Source organism: Labrus bergylta, chromosome 10, assembly GCF_963930695.1.
Source record: "Labrus bergylta chromosome 10, fLabBer1.1, whole genome shotgun sequence".
Classification (NCBI taxonomy): domain Eukaryota; kingdom Metazoa; phylum Chordata; class Actinopteri; order Labriformes; family Labridae; genus Labrus; species Labrus bergylta.
This window is the reverse complement of record NC_089204.1, coordinates 7,784,259-7,802,334: the sequence shown is the minus strand read 5'-3', so window position 1 is coordinate 7,802,334 and position 18,076 is coordinate 7,784,259. Positions and strand designations below refer to the sequence as shown.

General features: G+C 45.3%; 1 protein-coding gene across 3 annotated transcripts in view; it reads right to left on the bottom strand.

Moving 5' to 3' along the window:
* The window catches only part of srfb (serum response factor b), a 29,837-nt gene extending 11,761 nt beyond the window's left edge, over positions 1–18,076 (bottom strand). For 2 of the 3 annotated variants that reach the window (XM_065959405.1, XM_065959406.1), the window contains exons 1-2: positions 17,072–18,076; positions 9,256–9,522 (exon numbers count right to left, since the gene is read on the bottom strand). In XM_065959405.1, coding sequence (XP_065815477.1) covers positions 9,256–9,522; positions 17,072–17,722 — 918 coding nt within the window. In that variant the 5' untranslated portion in view covers positions 17,723–18,076. The remainder of the gene's footprint in view (positions 1–9,255; positions 9,523–17,071) is intronic. The other variant, XM_020638208.3, reaches the window with a different exon arrangement.

Sequence of the window (18,076 nt, the reverse complement as noted above, 5' to 3'; positions counted from 1 at the left end):
GGTGGACGAGGGTGACAAGGGGGGACCGGGAGGGGGACGTGAGAGGGGCAGGAGCAGAAACAGCTGAGGGTTCAGACAGCTGGAGGGAAACCCGAGCCCCTCCGAGGGAGAGTTAACCCTTCCCACGCCAGCTGAGGCGGCAGGAGAACACGTGGAGAGACGGACGCCATCTGAATCTGAGCCGCTCAAATGAATGAGGCCGAACAAGAGAGAGTGAAGTTCTGCTTCAGTTTGAAGTATTTCAGAAATCTCAGGAGTCCATGTACTTCCCACAGATGGTTTGAAACACAGTACAGTATCACATAAACATTCTGTAGATCCGTCTGACCTCTACAAGAACGTTTAAGAACATCAATCAGCCAATGAAAGGAGCTCTGAGCTTCACCTCACCACACGGGGCGATGCTTCAGTCTCACAGATCAGACACTTGATTTGACCTGCCTTAAAGCTGCATGACGTTTTAAGATTCATCATGCAAAAGCCTCGACAACAAAGTTTTTATCCAGTTTATTTATTTGAAGTTGTGAGGCTTCCTTACACTTCCATGACCGCAGTCTGATCCGCATCGCGAGGAGTTCAGGTCATTAACTGAACACTGGTTTGGGATCAGAGCTCATCATGAAGTTTTCAGCCCTGACTGATGATCCAGGTTTGAACCTGCCGGGTCGACTCAAACCCACTCTTATCTCTGTGACCTACATACGAGCTTCCACTGACCCACTGCTTTGTTTGACCACCTCTGTGTGTCTGCTGTTCGACCGCCGGCTCTATAAACAGCGCTGGCTTTTAGTTCAGAGTCAAGGCGCTGCATAGTAAACACGGAGCAGCTCTGTGATGCTGCAGACGCACAATCATCTCTGTGACCAAAGATTCAGCTCAGTCACTTCCTCCTCAGCTCATGATCCTTTGACATCACCAAAGAAGAAAGCACACGCTCTTATTGTGACGGGTCAAAATACAGTGTAAACAATACGCTATATCAGTAAAGCTGTGTTTACAACGTAAAGTCCTAACTGAGTCCTGGGAACTTTATCTAACCCCCAACAGGTCCCTACTTTAGGGGCAGGACTTTCTAGAAGAGCAGGAACTTTCGGGGTTGGGCTCTGCAGATCTGAACTGTTCTGATTGGTTGTTATTCACAGCATCGAGTCGACCATCAGAGCAGCAGAGGTAGACTCACTGATCCCTGCTTAAAGGCACAGTATGTAAAATCCACCACCAGGGGGCACTCCATCAAAAACAATAACAAAAGAGGACGTTGAGGCTGGCAGGGAATCATGGGAGTGATTCTCTTTGCTATATTTGAGGTGATGTCAGAACTCAACAAAAACATGTAACAGGTTTGTTTTTCAAAGCATGGTGAAGCTACAGTTACAGTTCCATCAGTCCAGTTATTTAGAATACCGTATGCAAGAGGTCTGTTTAGTTCACGCTCTAAGGAGGATGCATGTTCAATTTTACAATCTGGAAAAATATTTCTAAAAATTTGAATCAGCCCGAGATAAAATTGAGGAGATTTTAAAAGTTTTGATTCCAGATTTTCTTCTAGAACTTGTTTTAAAAACTCTCTCTGTATTAAATGTGATCTAACCACAGTCCAACCTGCATGGGGGGGGGAGCACTTAGTGTGATGAGGAACCAGAACGAAAACGAATGAAGTCACAATTTATAGTTGTGCGAGTGAAGCGCTGAGTCGTCTGAAATCAGCAATGAATCCTCAACGAGAGCAGCCTTCATGACATACAAATCGTTTATTTAAGAAGAGAGACGGAGCGAGATATCAGGTAGTTCTGCTCCTCCTGCACAAACTCTAAACATTAAGGAAGTCCTCATATTTAAAGGATCAGGACTAATGTGAACTCATCAGCCATCTTATCCAAGGTCATCACGAGAGTATGGAGCGTTCTTTTGTTTCTCCTTAAAGCTCTTAAGATGCTGCTTTCCTACATTTCCTGGGTCCCAAGAGTTCTATATATGGTCAAATAAAATAAAAGCGTCCTCTGCCCGGCTCACTCTCAGACATCGGACAGAGGAGGCGGTTTGAAAAGGAGGAGGAAATGAGGGAGTAATTAAAGGGAGAATGACACAAATGATGCCCTATTCACCAGGGATTAATCACTCCAAATTGAAGGTGACAACTGGCAGGCCGGTGCAGTGCTGCTTGGAGAGCCCATTGTGCAGTTTACTGGAGCCTGCACCTCGTCTAATCTCCCATTTGCTGGCTCCCATCTCGCCGCCTGTCACCCTGCCAGCAACATGGAATTTGCAGCTCCATTTGGGACTGCTAAAAAAGGCAAGGCAGCCCAAGAGGAGGAGGTGCAGCCAATGGAGGCTGACCTGTCCAGTTGCTTGCTGTAAAATAAGGGGGGGAAAGAGGAGGGGGAGGGGGGGAGAGGGGGTGACATAACGTCGCTGTTCTCCCCTCTGACACCAACATAGTGTGTCTAAGATAAGAGCAAATATCTGTGAATTAACCTCTTATTATCTCTCTGTCTCAGCCACCTACTTCAAGTCCCCGCTCCGCTCCAACAACTCGAGTAAAGACATGAAGACTTTTATCTCTTAAAGGCACAGCGCCACATTTAAAGGGACACTGCAGCTTTTTTACAGGTCGGGTTATAAAAGCTGTAGATGCAGTGGATGGAGGTCAACACGTCTTCTGTTTGCAGGAGTCGAGCAGAGACAGAAGCTAACGGCTGTGGAGAACGTTTAGACAAGACGAGAGAAAAATATATTTAATATTTTTAACATCTTCAGTTTTCCATCAGACAGCCCTTTCTCTCTGCTTCATGTTTTAAAGCAACATTCTGTAACTCCTCCTCCTCCAGTAGTTTCATAGTCGATCTAATAGAACAATAACTTCCAGCAGGGAGAATGGCGTCTCTCTCATGGCGTCCACAGAGCGCCCCGCTCGCCTGTTTTAAGCACTATGTAACTTTGTCAGCAGGTCGAGGTCATCTGGTGAGAAGTGTGTACGTCTTTAAGGTTCTTGTTCACACAGCAGCCTTCAGATACAAAGCAGACAGGATTTTAAACTATTTAAACAATCCCTTCAAGGCCGTGAATTAGAAGAATCTTCTTCAGATTTATAAGAAGTGCACAAGCTGTGGGACGAAGAGGACGTCAAAGAGCAACAACATGGGAATATAAACAGCCAGCGGTCAGGGGAGCATGCTCAGTCTGGACCGGCTCTGCTCCGTTTAATATGTATAAATGAAACAGTGAAGTGTGTGATCGGAGATAATGAGAGACGGATAAACTTCAGAATACAAACGAGAGAGAGAGAGAGAGAGAGAGAGAGACAAAGTGAGGGAGTAAGAGGATGTGGAGGAAGAGGGAGAGGAGGAGGAAGATGAGGAAGAGGAGGAAGGGAGAGAGGAGGAAGAGGAAGAGGCTGTGATATACTGAGAACTTGATCCTGAGCCAGATCCTCTCTGCAAACATGAGTTGTGGGATTTTGCCACCCCGGTCCAAAAATAACCCCAAAATCATAAAAACATCTGCACAGCAGGCACATCGGATATTGAAGAGCAGCAACTGAAGCCAAGAAGATCAGCTGGGGGGGGACGTACCCTCTTCTTTGTGATGAGCTGATCCTTCAACTCTGTGTCAGACATTACATTACCCACAATGCCTTTCCATAGGCCTAATGTTTTAAACTGGGGGACTTCAGCTGCTGGTTTGTGAGTACTCCATTCAGGGTGTGAAGTCTGATCTCATGCAGACGAACAGCGTCACACACCTTTAACTTTACGTCTTCTCATCTCTCCTCTCAGTAGAATCAAACTCCAGCTCCTCCGTGTGACTCTTCCCTTCAAACTGAGCAGATTGAATCGCCCCTCAGCAGCAGATGATTACATGATGAAGACGTGACTCACAGTTCTCCTCAAAGTCTCAAACTTTAACAAACAATCAGCACAAAGCTGTGCTGCGATGCTCGGCACATTCTGACACCACACTGCTCAAAGCTTCACTCGGCTAAAGATCCTTCTAGAAGGTGATGATGGTGACGAGCTCAGCTAAATATCAGCACATTTCTAGAGAAACATTTTTGCATGTTTTTCAAATCTGAAATGAAGAAGTTTATCTGATCCAAAACTGAGTGAGGTCATTTAGAATGTCAAAACGTTGCTACTTTGGATACCACGTGTTTTAAAATGATTCAATCTCCAGTATTTGAATGATCCAGAGGGTTGAAAAGTAGCCAGGCTTTGAAAACAAAAACACAGATCAGAGCGAGAGAAGGAGTGAGAGGAGTCAATTAGCAAACAGCTTGTAACAAAAAATGGACGACTTTACAGCTCTGTACATTTCTTACGTGCTCTACGCTTTACTTTGGTTCAAATACGATGCACGCCATCCCTCTAGTGTATGGTGATAGCTGAAGGCAGACGTCAACACGACTCGTAATGCTACATATTTCTGCAGTTTGACTTCCTGGTTGAACCTCGGCACAGGAACTGTGGAGCATGCTCAGAACGCCTCTTCCAGTCGTAGTTTAACTGAGGTGTATACGTGCAAGAGTATCTCTGCCGTCACGTGATTTTATGAGCACAGATTTGAACATTAAATCACGTCTGCTTATCTCCTCAGCCTCTCTGTCATTTCTCCAAAAAAAAAAAAAAAAAAAACACCCCACACCCCCCGACCAGCCTTTCAGACTCCGCTCTGTTTAGACTAGCCTGGACTGTATGTATGACACACCACAGTCCTGATGAATTGGGTCCAGACGTTCCAGACGTGCATTAAGCCGACCTGCTGCTCAGACGTTTTTAGGGCTGCAGCTGATTCAGCCATCGAGTGTCCTGCAGATTATTCAGGGATTAATCGAGTTAAACACTTTCAAAGAATATTGTGGATAGAAAAATCAGAGATGCCACCACATGGATGTAGCCCTGATGCTAACTTCTCTCTGCTGGGTGAACGAGTGAGAGCTGCTGCTAAGTGAGTGAGAGAGAGAGAGAGAGAGAGAGAAGGTTTTGCGTCCTGCATGTTCGACCTGCATGCTGTAGCTCTAACTGGCTGTAACAGAGCTACAATTACCCAGTCCTGTTTATCAGCTTTCCTTGTAACAAGCAGTTAAATAGGTTTGTGTTTAAGGCTAACAGTAGCATTAGCTTAGCTCGTGTCGGGTCTGCTGCCTGAACTAAACGCAAAGGAAGCTTTCTGATGAGATGCTAAAGCGGTTGATCGCGCTTCATGGACGGCATGTTTGTTTTTTTTTAAAGCCGACAGCTCAAAGTTTTTAAGTCATGATTCACTTTGAAACGATTGAAGACTTCTGATACTTTCTGCTGATGCGCTAACTGCTTGCTAGTAAGTTATGGTGCGATGCAATACGATATGCTTTACTGTCTTTGCAGGGTAATTTGTCTTAGATGCTGCATACATTTAGCTGCGTCCTCTGTGCTGTTAAATATCCCATATTCTCCTCATTTACCAAGTTCCCCCCGGGATTAATTAATTCCAGCTCTCTGGAAGCCTTCAGGTGGGTGCAGAACGCTGCAGGACTGCCAGGGAGGGCTGCTCTCCAGTACTGGGAGAAGAGAGTCTATGTAAGAGGTTTCAGCGTCTCATGTAGAGGCTTGAAGCCGTCTGGGGAAGTTCTTGGTTTCATATCAGGGAACTTTGTTGTGATTTACAGAACAAACCGTTTAGTGCCCTCTGCAGACTCATCCTAGGATTACTCCAACATACGTCTACCTCATGATCTGAAGCTTTGTCCACGTTTAGCATGGGCATCCAGCATTGTAACACTATACTGTAAGGCAGTTTTAAAATGGAGATCTGCATCATATGTGGACTTCAAATCAATAAAAATAAACAAAAAACGTCAAACAATCAGAAATCAAGATTGATCAACAAACAATATCTTGTTTCTCTCTCACAGCGTGTCCTGTTTCTCCTCGTCTGCTTCTCTCTCTCCAACACTCTCCATGCTGATCTCCACCAGGTCGACCTCCGTGTCAAAACCCAGAGAGGGATCTGTTAGCATGCTCAGAACACCTCGGGTCAGTTTGGGTTTGAAGCTGATCATCCCCCGATCAAGTTATGTAAATCTTAATATTCAACTTTATATGTTTTCAGTCAGACCAACATGTTTTTTAAAAGCATTCCTCTAGCCGCACTAACACATAAATCCACTCCATGACATCATGTATTAGTCCTGAGTGTCATGTAGCAGCGTGTCCCTGTGTGAGCTTTGTTCTCAGGGTCTCAGACCGCAGAGCGATCAACAACCGACAGACATCACATGAAACAGAACCAAAAGTATCGCTCCAATGTTTCCATCCCACCTGCTCATATCTACATCCATACCTCCATCTCACCACATGAGTGTGTTTGGGGGGGGGGGGGGGGGGGGTTAAGAGGGGGGAAATCACAGGACTCTAAAGACAGCTGCAGCTTATAAGGAATGTGAGGGGCCTCAGCCAAGAGAACAGGCAGGGAAACCAGACCATATAAGGTAACAGAGGCCGAATCTAATTTTTATCAATGAGCAGAGCGGGCAAGAAGAGCGGCTTAACATGCAGAGGTCGGTCCGTCTCCACGGAGCAGAGTTAGTGTGTGCACTTTGTGACAACAGCAAACAGGACACAAGTGTTTGCTGCACAGAGGCTGCGCACACGGAGGACGCCGTCTCAGCTCCCTTGATCGCGCAAAATGTGTGGACAGTGAAGCGTGTGTGTCGTTGAGTTCATCGCTTCACTTCCAAACGTCAAAGAGCAGAAGTTTAAGAACGTTAGCAGCAAAGTGACGAAGCAGAAGCATCTCATCGGGGTCATGAAAGGGTCAAACGGAAAGTGATTTCATCTTCTATCGCTTTTTAACACATCACGCCAAACGAGGGCCATCATGAGACAACACTTCTAAACCCTGATATGATATTAAAGACCGTCTCAACACCATGGCAACACAAACCAAAGTCCTTGGCACAAAAAAAAAAAGTTTCATTGCTTTTTTTAACGATCACAAAATGCAGATAGACTCCTGCACACTGCAGCTCAGTGTTTGATGGATTCATTCCTCTCCTGTGAAATTATTGGGATTTCATAATCTTCTACGGATTATTAAAATAACAGATATTTTGTTGTTTTAAAACATTGAGCAGTGAAGCACTGAACACTGGACCTGTTCTGTGAGAGTTCAGAGAAACGTGCGTGATTGTCCGATGTTTTCAGAGACGTCCGCTGTGTTGAACTATCTCAGTGTTTCATCCATCCCATAATCAAAGATAAACACCTTCCTATAGCCGGCTGCATGTTTCTCACCCTAACACAACCCAGACCTGCCGTGATTTATCAGTCCCAGGGTTACCAGGCTTTCCTGGATGAGAGGTCAGAGAGGTGAAGTGCAGACAGAGATAATACTCTCGGCCCTTTGAAGGACTACGCAGACGTTTTTCTGCTTTAATTAAAACATGACCACAGGCTCAAAGCCGACGCCTCACATACAGCAGGCTAAAGTTCACTACTCTGTTTACAATAGGAGAGATTATTTTCCACAACTGCTCGTGGATTTCATCTTTTGCGCTCCTTCTCTCCTCAAGCCTTTTTTGGAGACATTTCCTGCAACATTTATCCATGAGCAGAGGAACGAAGAAACAAAGAAAATATACTGATCGTCTGCACTGACCTTTCACCTTTGACCCTGACATTTTTATAGTCACCTCATAGGGATGGGAGCTATGACATCATTTTTCTATTCTTTTTTTCCCCGCTGTGTTTAGTGGAAAATACGTCTCTGTTGGACAACATTTCATGTCTGTTGGACTACATTTTAGGTCTCTGTTGGACTATATTTCAGGTCTCTGTTGGACTACATTTTAGGTCTCTGTTGGACTACATTTCATGTCTCTGTTGGACTATATTTCAGGTCTCTGTTGGACTACATTTTAGGTCTCTGTTGGACAACATTTCACGTCTCTGTTGGACTACATTTTAGGTCTCTGTTGGACTATATTTCAGGTCTCTGTTGGACAACATTTCAGGTCTCTGTTGGACTACATTTCATGTGTCTGTTGGACTACATTTCATGTCTCTGTTGGACTACATTTCAGGTCTCTGTTGGACTACATTTCAGGTCTCTGTTGGACTATATTTCAGGTCTCTGTTGGACTACATTTCAGGTCTCTGTTGGACAACATTTCATGTCTCTGTTGGACTATATTTCAGGTCTCTGTTGGACAACATTTCAGGTCTCTGTTGGACTACATTTCATGTCTCTGTTGGACTACATTTCAGGTCTCTGTTGGACTACATTTCAGGTCTCTGTTGGACTATATTTCAGGTCTCTGTTGGACTACATTTCAGGTCTCTGTTGGACAACATTTCATGTCTCTGTTGGACTATATTTCAGGTCTCTGTTGGACAACATTTCATGTCTCTGTTGGACTATATTTCAGGTCTCTGTTGGACTATATTTCAGGTCTCTGTTGGACTACATTTCAGGTCTCTGTTGGACTATATTTCAGGTCTCTGTTGGACTACATTTTAGGTCTCTGTTGGACTACATTTTAGGTCTCTGTTGGACAACATTTCACGTCTCTGTTGGACTACATTTTAGGTCTCTGTTGGACTATATTTCAGGTCTCTGTTGGACAACATTTCAGGTCTCTGTTGGACTACATTTCATGTGTCTGTTGGACTACATTTCATGTCTCTGTTGGACTACATTTCAGGTCTCTGTTGGACTACATTTCAGGTCTCTGTTGGACTATATTTCAGGTCTCTGTTGGACTACATTTCAGGTCTCTGTTGGACAACATTTCATGTCTCTGTTGGACTATATTTCAGGTCTCTGTTGGACAACATTTCAGGTCTCTGTTGGACTACATTTCATGTGTCTGTTGGACTACATTTCATGTCTCTGTTGGACTACATTTCAGGTCTCTGTTGGACTACATTTCAGGTCTCTGTTGGACTATATTTCAGGTCTCTGTTGGACTACATTTCAGGTCTCTGTTGGACAACATTTCATGTCTCTGTTGGACTACATTTCATGTGTCTGTTGGACTACATTTCATGTCTCTGTTGGACTACATTTCAGGTCTCTGTTGGACTACATTTCAGGTCTCTGTTGGACTACATTTCAGGTCTCTGTTGGACTACATTTCAGGTCTGTGTAGGACTACAGGTAGGGAACAGAAACAAGTGCATTCAGCTGCAGCCTCATGAAGTTCTTCTCAATGTGAGGTAGTGTTTTGCGTGTCCACCTCTTTAAAGGACTGATGTATAAGAAGTCTTTGATTCTCACCTTTGTGTCGCCCATGCTCTCCGACTCAGACACCTGGTAGGTGAGGTCCGTCTCCTCGAAGCCGGTGGCACTCATGCGCTGGTCCATGGAGGGGTCAGAGCGGGGGGGCGAGTCAGGCGAGTTGAGGCACGTTTGGATCAGAGCTTTTCCTGTTTCGCTCGTGATCATGGGTTGGAGTTTGCGGGTGGCAAAAGTGTAGACGTGACCCGTTTCACTCGCCACAAGCAGCAGAACCTGCGTCCCCGTCAGGGTGGAGAGTTCATACGCCTGGAAAGAGACGAAGAGGAATCAAGACGTGCTGCAACATGAGATCATTCTGGTTATCATCAATCTGATGTATCAATTAAACCAATTGTCCACAGAGTCGTTTCATTGTTTAGTCTATAAAATGTCTTCACACCTATAGATTGTTTGCTCTGGTCTGAATATTGGACCAGTTTGTTGCAAATTACCTCATGTCTGGGGACATTTACAGGAGGACCTAAATGTGTGATGCACCAGGAAAATCCTCTCTGATTGGTCAGAAGTAAACAAAGACGAGCTGCCTCCTGATTGGCTGTGGCTGCTCCAAAGACTCTTTACAGTTTCTAACTGGACAGACTCTACTCATCACTTTTTATATTGTTTGTATTTATCACTGAAGGTAAACGATGCAGTTAGAAAATAATATGTTGATGTTCTGGAGTCTCTGAAGACCATTATAAAAGACAATTCAGGAGAAGGACCACGATAATCCCCCTGAACCAGGACCACGTTAGTCTTCCTCAACCAGGACCACGATAATCCTCCTGAACCAGGACCACGTTAGTCCTCCGGAACCAGGACCACGTTAGTCCTCCTGAATCAGGACCTGCTCTTCAACCCAAACTGTCCCTGAAACTCCGTCAGGTCTGCCTGTGGTCTTTAATGTTCAGTGATGATGAACAGAGAGGGTCTACGCTGGTTACTTCCTGCAGTGAGGTCAGTGCGAGGTCACTTCATGTTCTTCTACTACAAACAGAAAGCAGACAGAGACCCTCCTTTTCCAGCAGTCTCTGTGCGGTTGTTTGGTCCCACACCAGGGTTTGATTGACAGCTTTCCAAACTGAACTAACATGGCGAGGTGTGAAGACACGCCCTAAAAAACACAGCATGAGAAACTCAACTGAGCCAAGAAAACACTAGAAGAACCTAAAAATACATCTGTAGTGAACGGTGACGTAGAGCAGCCATGAAGCGAAAATGACTTCAGATAAAGTTCTCAGAATACAGAGACAGATAAAGCCGAGAGACTGATTGTAGCAGGGGAGGGTGTGTGTGTGTGTGTGTGTGTGTGTGTGTTAGGGGGTCTGGTAGGGATCTGGACACAAGTTAACGTTCATTAACCCTCTTGCATCACTATGGAATTTTTGTCCTTTTGGGCAAATGTTTCCTCTTTATTTTTTTAAATCAGTCTTGGATATGTCAAAGATTATCTGAAATATTTACTTTGATGCATTGTTAGTTTTTGTGTAGCATCAGATTTAAAATGTAATTCCCTGTGAACATGAATCATGTAATCAAACTGGCATTTAATGGGTTAAATTCCTGATAATTATTCAATATTTGGTAGTTTTGAGCAGGGATGGAGTTGTTTAAGAGATTTATGCAGAAAAAAGTAAAAAATAATATCAATCTGTTCTATTTTTATAGCAGTTTTTTGGAAGTGGACATTTTTGTCCTTAGCGACTTAAGAGGGTAGTAAATTAAACTGATGCCTGAGGGTTAAGTGCAGAGGGAGACAGCAGTAGGGTTGCAGAAATGATTGCTAAATAAATGAGGTGACAACACGACTCCCGACTACTAGAACCTGCAGTTAAACAGTAAAAGGTAAACGTGTCATCAAACTGCATTATGATGAAGTGATGTGCTGCAGAGACGCTCTGAGCTACAAGCTTTGTTCTCCACATGTAATAAAAAATGTTTGTTTGGTTAAGACGCCAACGAAATCTCACAACATCACAATTTTACTTGTTTTATATGTGACAAATGAAAGTTGTAATGCAACATTTAATCTTACACTACCTGTGAATTATATCACGATCACAATATCTGACAAAATAAATGCAATATGAGTTCTGGAGACCTTTTTCACTGAATTTGAGAGCAGCTGCAAAAGCAATACACACAACATAAGAATATAATTTTATAACATGGCTACAAAATGAAACAGATTGTGTCACTAGTGGCTTATCAGTTAGTGCGTGCCGATGTACAGAGGCTGTAGTCCTCCAAGTCGGTGGACCAATTTTTGACTCTATCCACTGTGTTATCTCTAAATAAAGGCATAAGAAGACCCAAAATTAAAAAACCTTTATTCGTATTTGATAAGAAAGGGAAAAGAGTAGGAAACCGGGAGAGAAAGGGGGGAATGACCTGCAGAAAAGGAGCCACAGGTCGTACTTGAGCCCAGGCTGCCCAGCTTGGAGGACTAAAGCCTCCGTACATTGAGTGCAACCTAACCGCTAGGCCATCTGTGCCCCAGTAATAGAAGTTTTTGACTATATCGTGCAGCCTCAGCCGGCTGTGTAACGTGAGGCCACCGTCACACTGTGCCGCCGTGTCATTCATTATACAATACACACACACACTCAGACCCCCGGGTGTACAGAGGAACAATGAGAGCAGCGCACACACACACGCACACGCACACGCACACGCACACGCACACGCACACACACACACACCCTCACTCCAAGAAACACACACGTTGAGGCTGCACTCACAGTGAACCCCTGAGAAAGCCTTTTCATTTAAATGAGTCAGAAGTTGTGTGGAGGATGCAGCGAAGGCCGAGTGCCGTCAGCATCACCTCGGCGAGCGCTCTGATAAATGTGTCATTGTGCAGCTGAGAGCAACACAAAGCAGGAGGAGACTCGTCACATTCAAATCTAAGGACTTTATTGAAGCACACATTCATGCTCCAACACTGTGTTCATTATGGTTCATATCCAACGCTCTCTATCTGCTGCTGCTCACAGATAATTGCCTTTTTGGTGCCATAATATGACGACAGGGCCGAGAGAGGTTACTGACAGACGCTACTGCACACGCTCAATGGCACACTACAAACATTAATAACTGGAGAGGTTTAGTGTGCTTGTGTTGTAAGAATGTAGTAATTCACCCGAGCTGCAACCTCAAACTGCAGTTCCTCTTGTGTCCACTAAAGGCTGGAAATCTAAGTTGCCAGTCGGGTATGTCATCAGGAACCTCCCCTGTGAGGTCAATAAAATGCACCATAACTACCCCTAACTTGTATTTTGTCCTTCACCTGCCGCTAACCGCTGGTTTAAAAACGAGCAGATAGTCGCCGTCATTCCTCGAGCGCTCTAATCTTCTTCAGTCTGATCAATAATCAATGTGTCATGACTGTGGTTTATGTTTCATGTTCTGCAGAACAGGAACCTGCTGGAAACCAGTTTTTTTAAACTGAGTCAGGCACGTTAAACTGTAACTTAATGTTACTTTTAAACTTTCCTGTATAATAAATGAAAATGAAATTAATAAACAGCTGTGGACAGCTAACAGTGCTGATGGTTAACTAGCTCATTAGCCATGGCCACCCCCTAGCTCATCTCAAGCTCCACCCACACATTCTAAACTCTGGGCTACAAAAAGCCGCCAACAACCCAATGGTGACATGTTGTCTGTTAATTAACCCATTAATGCATCTTCACATAAAGTAATGATCACAGCTCACTCGCTCTCTCTCGCTCCATTATCCATGCAGCAGCTGCAGAGTCTTTCCCACTCCTCAGCCTGATGTTTGGCCGTCTTCCAAAGGTAGGTAAGGACTCATTTGTCACCTTAAGTGCGCTCCTCGGTGGCAGCACTAAATAGACCTACACACACACAGCTTTAATAAGTTTCTCTGCTCGGCTGATTCTCTCATAAATATTCATGACGATGGGGTCAGCTCAGGCTCCAATTGGTCCCTCCGTCACACAACCAAACATCCTGACTGAGCGTCAGATAAAGAAGAGGAACAAGAAGAACTCAGGGAAGCAAACATGAACAAAAGAAACGAGACAAACAGAAGCTTCTGTGGATTTGAGGTTTTACAGGAGGTGGAGACAGACGAGGTTTAGAGTCTGACTCTTCACCTCAAACTAAATAATCACAGTCACTGTCAGACAATGAATCATCTACATTGTTCAAGTGTATTTTCTATCAATCAACCAACTGACAAATGTTTTCAGCACAGGTGTAGGACAGCAGGAAAGGCCCAGCGTCAGAGTCCTGATATCGTCTTATTGATGCACCTGAACGGAAAGGACACACGATTATGATGCAACAGCTGAGCGCTCCTGCTACGAGTCAAAATGTCTGCCATGAAAACAGACGCTATGAAGATAGAAGATATGAAACCAAGGGTCGCTTGTTTGCAGAAGCGAGTGATGTTTTGTTCACCAACAAACTTTTTACCTCACAGGGTTGTCATGATACCAGGATTTTAAACTTTGATATGATACATCTGGATAGATCAGGATGATCTTCTACTATTCTACTATTCACTCAGCAGACGCTTTTATCCAAAGTGACAAACATCAGAGAGTAAGAACAACACAAGAGAGGAGAGAGAGGTCAGGAAGTGCAAACAAACAGCTTTAAGTCTGATGAGACACACAGGTGATGACAGGAAGTGACCAGAGGCAGAGCTCAGGTGCTGACAGGAAGTGACCAGAGACAGAGCTCAGGTGCTGACAGGAAGTGACCAGAGACAGAGCTCAGGTGCTGACAGGAAGTGACCAGAGGCAGAGCTCAGGTGCTGACAGGAAGTGACCAGAGACAGGGCTCAGGTGCTGACAGGAAGTGACCAGAGGCAGAGCTCAGGTGCTGACAGGAAGTGACCAGAGACAGGGCTCAGGTGCTGACAGGAAGTAAATGTAAATGGACTTGACTTTTCTAGTCTTCCAACTACTCAAAGAGGAAAGGATTGATGTTTGAATTTCTGTGACTGCAGCTTCTGATCTCATGTTTCACTCACCTCTTTGTGTTTTTGGAGGTTAGCTGTGTTTGCTGCAAGACCACGGAGGGATTTTATTTAAAAAGAAATGTAGAAAATTAAAAGATGAACTTATTAGACTGAAAGCGCGGAAACAAGGAAACACGTGTTAATAAAGTAACCGTGTGCAGCAACATTTTTAGGTAACCGTTTGTGTTTGCATGCCTTGAATCAAAGTGTGTGATGATGTAGAAGAAGCGAACAGAGGCGATGAGAAGAGAGAACAAACAGGCACATGCTTCAAAATGAAACCAGTTAGAGACCAGTCTACTACGAGTCCTCCCACTCCACCCACCTGTCAGTTTGTGATGGCTGACACAGTGTGGGCAACATTTTCGAAAAAATAAAAAAAATCTCCATCAGCGCACTTTGTCAAATAGTGCTCGTGTTGCCAAGAACCAACATAAAGACACCTCAGTTTCCACGACAACAATCTGGGATACACACACACACACACACACACACACACACACAGAGAAATACTGCAGCGTATACAGAACGGGCGCTTTGAAGTAACAAAAGCACAAATTCAAACTCCCGCAGCTCAATAAAGTGCAGCTTAGAACGGTTTATATTCACAGTCAGGACGGGAAATGGACCAATCAGCTGCTGTGATCCTGCAGGCCGCCTCACCTTCGAATCATCGGCTAAAGATCGGACAGAGACAGACGTACACATGGCAGTCATACGTGGAGATAAGTTTCAGTGTGCTGCAGACAATTATGACACCACGGAGCAGGTAATCTCATCTGCTGTGCAACGAGGAGGGAATCACTCGACTGAGCCGTGCAGCACGAAGCTCAGAGGAAGTTAAACGCCGTCGTTTTTGAGAGATAAAAAAAAAAAGTTTCAGTCCTTTTCAAGCAGAAACGTCCTACACTCAGAGGTTCCAGCTCGGGCTGCAATCAATGGCCTCTCAAATAATAATAAATAAAAAGACATCTATACCTGATTGAAACCATGGCAACAAAAGTCCCAGGAAACCAATATTTGGCCAAGTAACTTCCTGCACAAAAACATTGGCAAAGTGTCAGTATTAACTGTTGCTATGTTTTTGTGTAATTTAAGCCTGACTTTCACTTCTGCACACAGAAGCCTTTCCACATAGCCCGACATGAATCTCGTCAAAAATTCAACTTCTCGTTAAAACGACGCAACCTGTCATTGGCCCTGTGATTGGTCCATTGTATTCCCTGAATTTACCACTTTTTCGGCATGGCCACCATTTTCAAAATCCTGCAGAAGGATGAACGCTACAAGCCAGTATCACCACCTGCTGCTCTGTATCTGACAGCTCCAACAGAATCTGCTCAGTTTCTGTCAAACAGGAACGCCACTACGGCGAGAGCTCTCAAAATATGTGGAACTTTGTTTTCAACTATCAAAAACTGCAGACAACCTGCTGCACACAAACATTGGCAACCTATTTTCTTGCATTTTAAACCGGTGTGTGCAGCAGTTTGTCTGCAGCTTTGGATGCATTCATTCTGCTCCTACACACCCGTTTCATCAAACATGTTTTTGTAAAGCTTCCGTCCTTTTTTAAATATTGATCATTAAGATAACAGATTGTATCGATTGAAACATGTGGTGTGGAAAAGATTTTGAGTATCAAACATTGATTTCAACCTTTCTTTGAAGACATCCTTAGGGTTCAACTTTGGAAACTCAATGAGCCTCTTTCAACATTTATTCACTTGAAGATTGATCAACAGATCAGTGAAATTATTCAGACTAGTCGCTGCTGATGATAAGGAGAGTTGCAGCCCTGAAACGGTATCCTGTCTCACAGTGAGTGTGTGTGTGTGTGTGTGTGCTCTCTGACTGTCCTCTGATGAGTCTCCCTGAGGTTGTCAGCTGTTGGCACCTTCAGGCCGGCTGCTGCTCACCAACACATGGCTGCAGCCTGAGAGCAAAGTCCTGCTGCACAGAGGAAGGACCTGCAACAGCTCTGAGTGTTTGTGTGTCACTTTATCAGGAAGTATGTGCGTGCGTGTTTGTGTCAGGCCATGTGCGTGTGATAGTTGGGGGGGGGGGGGGGGGGGGGGGGTTAATGGTCATAAATAGAATTTTCATTTGCTCAAGTCTATTTTAAGCTCATTGCCATCCATGAATGTTCAGACTTCCTCACATCCACTGACTCACTTGGTGTCACAATTCTTCATCAGATTACTAAAAGTTTGTAGAAGCAGTGACGTCACCACACAAGAACCATAAACGCTGATAACGATCCACGAGACGATCAAACGATATCAACACCTGTTTGATACCACAGCAACAATACAAGTCTAAGAAACCCAGTAGTGTCCTTTCTTATCCTCAGACATTGGAAACATCTCTCTGAGGAGACGTTGATAATGTTTTAGTGCAATACAGAGTGTGTGCAGGAGTTTGCTTCCAGTTTTTGTTTCGATGGACTAATTTGCTATACACCTGTCTGATGAGATTGTGTTTTGCAGGGCTCAGGTACATGTCCATACGGTTATTAAAGTCGTTTTTAAAACACGTGTTTTCTTACAGCAGCCTATGGAAGTATCGCACTCACATGTTGACAGCCTTCGTCAGCAGCGGAGAGTTATAACCTCTCAACATTTTCAAGTGTCGTGTGTTTGTTGTGGCTGCTGCAGTACCTTGTCCACTTTAATGACAGGACAGGTAACTCAGGTGTTCCCTCACTGGTGACTCTGTGAGTGAGCACACAGCAGCAGCAGAGTTTCATCCTGCAGACTGTTCAGGCCTAACAACATGACACTCTCTGCACTTGGATCAGATCCAGATCACCTGACTCACCTTTTTCATAATCCCGGTCTTCCTCTTACTGAAGGTGGTGTAACGTCTCAACTTGTTGTCAATAAATTCCATCTTGATCTTCACGCGCCCACGTGTCTTCTTCCCCGGCTTTGCTCCGGCGACCCCTCCGGGCACCATACCGTAGCCTCCGGGAGGAACCCCCACCTCCTGCCCGGTCACCACCGCCTCCATCTCTCCCCTCTCCCGCTTCACCCCTCTCCTGCTGTCCCCGAGTGAACCCACGGGGTCGTCATCATCCCCCGAGTCCGAGTCATTCTCCGAGCCGCTGCACAGCGGAGCGCTCTCCCTGTCCGGGTCGAACCGGGCTCCGTGAGGCAGCACGATTCCCGCGTTTAGCGCCACCATGCCGGCCTGGACCGCGGTCTGCAGAGAGGTCACCCCGGTGCCGTTCCCCGGTCTCACACCTCGTGGACCACCTGGACCGTTCGCCCCCAGCATCCCGACTGAGTCCCTGCCCCCCTGTCGCCCCGCAGCCCCGGCGCTGTCGCTGCCCCCCGGTAAAACCTGCCCCGCTCTCACCAACACGGGACGGATCCCGATGCCGACAACCCCCGCCCCGTGTCCTGTGGTTCCCCTGCCTGAAGCGGACCCGTTTCCTGCTGGTGCCGACCCGGCCCGGCTCGGTATCATTCTATTCACTGGACCGAGTCTGTGAACGCCAGCCGAACCAGCTGGAGCGCGCGGAGTGGTGAAACGCAGATAAACGCATGCGCATGTGCCACAAAATGTAAACAAAACGGGCCCGGTCGAAGGTTCTGAGACTCCAGGAAATTAGCGAGACAAACTTTGGAAAGTGATGCTGCCCCCGAGACCCTTCAACCCCGCTGCGTTTGTTCACCCTCCTCCTCTATCTCCAAAACTCCGAGCACTTTCTCAAAAAGGACAACGCGGAGAGCGCCTTCTGTGTCGCTCCGCCATCTTAAATAGTCCGCATTGCGAACCGGAACATCTCTATATCCTCTCAGTTGTCGTACAAATAATCAC